This window comes from Pelobates fuscus, chromosome 8 (assembly GCF_036172605.1).
Source record: "Pelobates fuscus isolate aPelFus1 chromosome 8, aPelFus1.pri, whole genome shotgun sequence".
NCBI classification, from domain to species: Eukaryota; Metazoa; Chordata; class Amphibia; order Anura; family Pelobatidae; genus Pelobates; species Pelobates fuscus.
Genome location: NC_086324.1, coordinates 160,903,488 through 160,909,487, shown reverse-complemented (window position 1 = coordinate 160,909,487; position 6,000 = coordinate 160,903,488). Strand labels below are relative to the sequence as shown.

General features: G+C 38.5%; 1 protein-coding gene across 2 annotated transcripts in view; it reads left to right on the top strand.

Annotated features, from left to right (window-relative positions):
- Positions 1–806: 806 nt before the first annotated feature.
- The window catches only part of SRL (sarcalumenin), a 40,704-nt gene continuing 35,510 nt past the window's right edge, over positions 807–6,000 (top strand). For both annotated transcript variants that reach the window (XM_063430561.1, XM_063430559.1), the window contains exon 1: positions 807–888. In XM_063430561.1, the coding sequence (XP_063286631.1) occupies positions 828–888 (61 nt within the window). In that variant the 5' untranslated portion in view covers positions 807–827. The remainder of the gene's footprint in view (positions 889–6,000) is intronic.

Sequence of the window (6,000 nt, the reverse complement as noted above, 5' to 3'; positions counted from 1 at the left end):
GTCGACCATAGCGAGGCCTGTTCTGAGCAGAACCTGTCCTGTGAAACCGCTGTATGGTCTAGCCCACCATGCTGCAGCTCAGTTTCAGGGTCTTGGCAATCTTCTTAAATCCTAGTCTATCTTTTATGCAACAATCCTTTTTTTTAGATCCTCAGAGAGCTCTTTGCAATGAGGGGCCATGTTGAACTTCCATTGACCAGTATGAGAGTGTGAGGATTATAACACCAAATTTAACACACCTGCTCCCCATTCACACCTGAGACCTTGTAACACTAGGCTAACATAGGCTGTACACTTACTCCTTTACATTGTAGCAGAGTGTCATTTCTTCAGTGTTGTCACATGAAAAGATATAATAAAACATTTTTAAAAATGAGAGGGGTGTACTCACGTTTGTGAGATACTGTATGTGTGTATGTATATATATATATAGTCAGTCACTGCTGTGTATGTGGAATGCAGACCGAAGGATCTGAAAACTGAACTGCAAATTCTCCAACTTAGCTATTTTAGCCTAAATGTTGCCATTCATATTTCAGGTTCACACACAGAAGAAAGCCCTGTGTATAGGGAGTTCCGGGTTTCCCAGATTTCCAGGGTCAATCATATAAATAAGACGGTAATGTTAATATGAATATTTGAGGCGGTCTCGGGGCTGCATTTCTGTTGAGTGTCAGGAAAGGTCAGCTGTGTCTGTGTCAATGGGTTTTGTGACCACCTGTGTGACAGCAAGTGACGTGTGTGACAGTGTGTGTCGCTTGTTCCTTTCTCGGTCAGCTGCTGTATATATAGAGCAGTCCAGCGTTCCGAATTTCCTGGCTGACACCATGAGAGGACCAGGGTTACTTAGCTGCTTCTTTGCAGCCCTTTTCCTGACTGCACATGCAGGTAGGGACTCTTAACCAGCTCCCCATAACCTCTGCTTCTCACTTAACAGGCTGGGCCAAGATCCACGCTCACAGTTGCTTTATTGTTATTTTGATTAAAAGTTCTCAGCGGATTTTGTTTTCTAAACTAGGACTTTCAAATTATATCATAGTGGGGGATTTGCAACTTTAAAAAAAAAAATTAAAAAATTATATATATATTTTTTTTTTTCTGAAGAAGTCAGTGACACCGTAGGTTACGTTACAATCCAGGCAAGATGTTGGGCTGGAAAAGGTGTTGTTTGATGTTCTTTAGGTCATCAAAAATTTCAGAAATATATATATTTGTTTCTAGAGTAAATACTGATTTATCACTTTAGTTGATGCAGTTAACGACCAGAAAAAGGACCAATTATTCACCCTTTAAGTAAGAAATATTGATCTTTAATTTATTGTTCCTAAAGATGTCAGGACCTTTTCTTGTGTGTGTGTGTGTGTGTGTATCACTGAGTGGATTCAATTGACTTATGCAACTAGCCAATAATTAGCACCTATCACTAGAAATTGCTGAACATTTCACATTTTTGTTTTTATATCTTGATCCGTATTACATTTACAATGTAAAATTTCAATTGTTTGCGTGTACAGTTTTTTTTTATTTATTTTTATTTTTTATTTTTTATTTTTTTTACACTGTTTTGCCTGTGTTTATTTATAAGATAACTTTATATAAAAGTCTTGCTTTGCCATCCAATAACTTTATATGTATGGGAGTACTGTGTCTGAAGTTAATTCTCCTATGCACATAAAAGTATTGGAGCAAAGCAATGGTGCTAAATGGCAGACTGCGTTCTCTCATCCAATGGAATATCAATATCAAAGAGGTCACTTTAGACCTCCTTTTGATGAGGCAAGGAATCTGTGACCTATACCGTGTCACAGCAAAAACAGTTCCTCTAAGACAGTCATCTTGGAAAACCGTCAGATTTCACATTCAGAGTTTTTCACTTAAATGTGGATTTTTAGAAATTCAAGTGAATCGACTAAGTTCACTCTGAGTTCCATTTGAATTCCTGGCATTTCACAGTTTGGTGATTAACCCTTATAGTACAGCCAGTGTAGCTCCTTACTAAACTAATTAGGGTGTTTGAGAGTCAAGCTGATCTGTTATTTAGAGCCATCGATGATATATATTGACATACGTCTATATAAACTCTTCAGGTTATTCAATAAGCCGTGAATCCCGGGGAAGTGACATTAAACTTGCACACGTTAGGCCAAAATAGTCAAATTTGAAAAAAGGATCTGCGTTGGAATGATTTTTCAAATTCAACTAATTTGACCTAAAATGTCTAATTCTCCTGTCAATTCTTCACGGTCCCAAGATTAATGAATAAAATTCATTGGATATAGTAAGTAGTCACAGAACCTGACAAGCTCTGTATAACAGATAATAATTATGTCAAAGTGTAGTCGCTGTTCCTATCTGCACATTAATGTAGCACTATAAAACTTGTGGAACGACTGTACAGAAATGTTCTGTAAGTAGCAAATGTATTTATATATTTTTGTTTTTCATTCATTAGATTTTATTTCCCTAATTATTATTTTTTCATTTTATTATTTATATAGCGCCATCAGATTCCGTAGCGCTGTGTAATATATTGATTGTCGTCAAATCTCGTGTCGTTTACTCTTTTTTTCCAGTAGACTTGTGTACAAATCCCTTCAGATGTGCCGAACAAATCAAATGCCTTTCAATCTCTAGACTGACAAATCGATTTGTTATTCAAATCAGGACAAATCAATTAGGTATCTCTGATTTTATCGTTGCACTTGAAATGGATTTGTGCACAAATCTATTATCTAAAACATGTCCTAACGTGCTCTTTGTATTGTGAAAATATTATACTAAATAGCAGATTAAAAAAATCCTCACTTTCTATGCAGAATTGTTGTGGCTCAGAATACAAGTTTTCTGGTAACATGACTTTGCAAACACGTTTCATTTACTTTTTGTTTTAGTAGCTATCGTCTTTACTGAAAAATCAGCTGTTTATTTTATAAAGTAGAATTATTTACTTTTTTTTTAATTATTTTTTTTATTGGTATATTTACAGTGGTTTTAAATATAGTTTGCATTAAGCATTGTCCTAGCAAGTTGGGGTCTGTGGTAAATCTCATTAAGAGTAACTGAGAAAAACACTTTAGTTCTGTCTTCCAAATGGACTATCCAGAGATAATGAATAATTCCAGTGCCTTTTCCTTTGTAGCATTTAGAAAGGCACAGATCAAGGATACAACAGCTGACGCTGACTGCACTGTGTAACATGAGGTGTCCCCAGAGTGCAGGGTGACAGATGGCTTTGGAAGGTGGAGGGAGCCACCAAAAAGGGGGGGGGGGGGAGGGAGACGGGACGCACTGGTGACAAACCAAGAGACTCTTTTACAGACAGTCCGACATTAAAGGGTTTAAGAACCAATGAAAACTATTAAATAGTTAACATTTTTGGAAACACGATATTTCTCAAATATATATTTTCAGACCCACCCCTTGCACACACAGATGGCATCTCACACAGCCAATTCCCACTATGTTTAAAAAAATAATCTATATATATATTCAAGGAAATCACTTAATGGACCACTTGACTACATTGTTTTACAATACTATCCCTTCTTTTGAAAAAGTGTAGCAAGATACGCCGCCTCCTTATAGTTAGCGAGAATTAATGCAGCGTAAGATCTCCATTGCGGCGGGTATCCCCCTTATTAACCTTTTCTTTCTCTTCCCCCTCTATCCTTGTTTATGAATTACTTATAAATTAAAAAACTAGTATTATTATTATTGGTATTTATATAGCGCCAACTTATTCCACAGTGCTTTACACCAATGTGAAAGGAGGGAAATCTAACAATAAATGGGACATTTCATATGAGCAATCTGTACTGTCAATATGACGCGCGATATTGCGAGACATTACCTATGTTACCGTTTGCACTTCTACATGTCATTTATCACGGATTTCATTTCATGTATTTACTGCCTTTAATGTTCATCTAAAAAAATAAAATAAAAAAACCCTCTGTATATTATCTATGTTAGTGTGAATCCTGCCTGGGTATTTTGCAGGAATATTTGCAATTTCCAATATTTTACGTTTCTGCCGCTGTTTGAGTTGTTACTAGATACAAGCACAGTTGAGCTCAGCTGATTTCTAGTGCAAATCTGGAATTTTAATCTATAATAGGCACCGTCTCGCTGTCATTGAGTAGTGGCCAGTTGTTCTGATTTTCACCCAGTGTCTCTAGTCTGGTAATTGGTGGAGGGGGCTGTAGTAATTTGTGTTTAGACTTGCATAACAGAATGAGGTCTCTTGGTCAAGAGGCAGATTACTGCAATCTCAGAATTATGTTCTGATAAGTCTTTCAGGTTTGTAGTAAGTCTTATTTTTTTCTTCATGAATCAAAGTCAACCTCCGTGATGGAGGGAATTCTATCGGTTACGATTTATGGTCAGGCTTGAACAGTTCTTCTTATTGACTTTAACGAAAACAAATGTGTTGGGGCAATAGATGTTGCATTCTCTGTTTTAGGGTGTGTTCCTTAGTTTTGAGGCAAGTTCCTCTGGTTTTAAAAACAGAGAGGCGTGTTATTGGCCAGTACAGAGGTCAGTTTGGTCGGCTATATGCTTGGTATGGGGTGAGGCTTGAAGAAAATGTATCAGTTTCAAAGCTACAAATTCACCTTACTGATTTTATTTTTCCTCTTGGCCTGGACCCATCTTTCAGAGATAGAATTAATCACATTAAATTGTTGTCGGAGTCTCAGATTTAGGACGCCTGATTAAGTTTTGTGGTGTATTATTGAGTTAAGCTGCAGTTTTACATTACCGGGCACTTTTGGTTCCTAAATCCCTCATCGACTCCAAGAACCTGACCTGGGTGGCAAGTCTCCTATTTTTATTTCCAGAGCTGCGGGCGATGATCCCTCATCCATCACTCTAAGTGTGACCTGCAGCCCTGATGCAATCACAGACGGTGGCATTAGCAGGTCTAGGTGATACTTTCTCTTTCAATAAAAGTAACATCTACATAGCATGTGAGAGGAAACTTAGGGAATATATTATCTTTAATTAACCCAGTGCAGTCCAGGAACCATAACAGAACGTCTCTCTATGATAAGTTTTGTCGTAATGGATGTTTCAAGGAGTATGTTACTCCGTTACGTGCGTTCATAGTAACGTTTTGTTGGTTCCTCTTCAGGTACATTGATGAACGCTAAAGATAGCGTGGTCGCGGACCTGATGTGGCAAAGGGTTTAGATGATGACATCTCAGCCCTTTGTCACTGACAAGGGCAACTTATTCTACTGCTGATAATCTACCGGTCGAGTCAAAGGTCAGGAACCAAAAATGCCTGCACTTAGGGTGAGATTTATCAAGGCAAAACAGGAAACCAATAGAATGTATATAACTATTTAGCACTGTGCTCCACAATGGCACCATTTTTTAACATTTATTCTTTATATATCTCCTTTTTAATGTTGATTAATCTAATGACTACCATATACGATAGTTTGTACCTATGATGTATGTTAGACTACCTCGAACCATCCTAAAAACCATAACTAGATATGCCACAAGCCCAGGTAGGAGGGGGCGGCTGGTGGGCCAAATGTGATAGATTTTCCTGGCCGAGCACTGCAGGGCCGGCACTGACTGGAGAGGTGCACTTGCTCTCCATCTCCTTTGCACTGAATCAGAGCAATGCCGCTGGTAACCATGGCAACACTCTGATACATTTCCCAGCTCCGGCCAGTAGAAGCTGTGAGTACCAGGAGGAGGGCAGACATGCTGCATCTCCCACCGGAAACACCAAGGATCAGGATTCACCCTCCATAAAAAAAAAAAAAATACTAAATGAGCCCCTACTCCCCACTACAGACCCTAGAGGGGCTATAATGGGGTGAGATTTGCTGTATTGGGGGGGGGAGGGGTAGAGACTGTAGAGGGCTGGATCCACAGCCCCTGTTACCCAACTCTATTCACTATCCACCCCACAATAGTTCTATCCAACCACTACAGCTCCTATTCTCTCACTACAGCCCCTGTCACCCCACTATACCCACAATA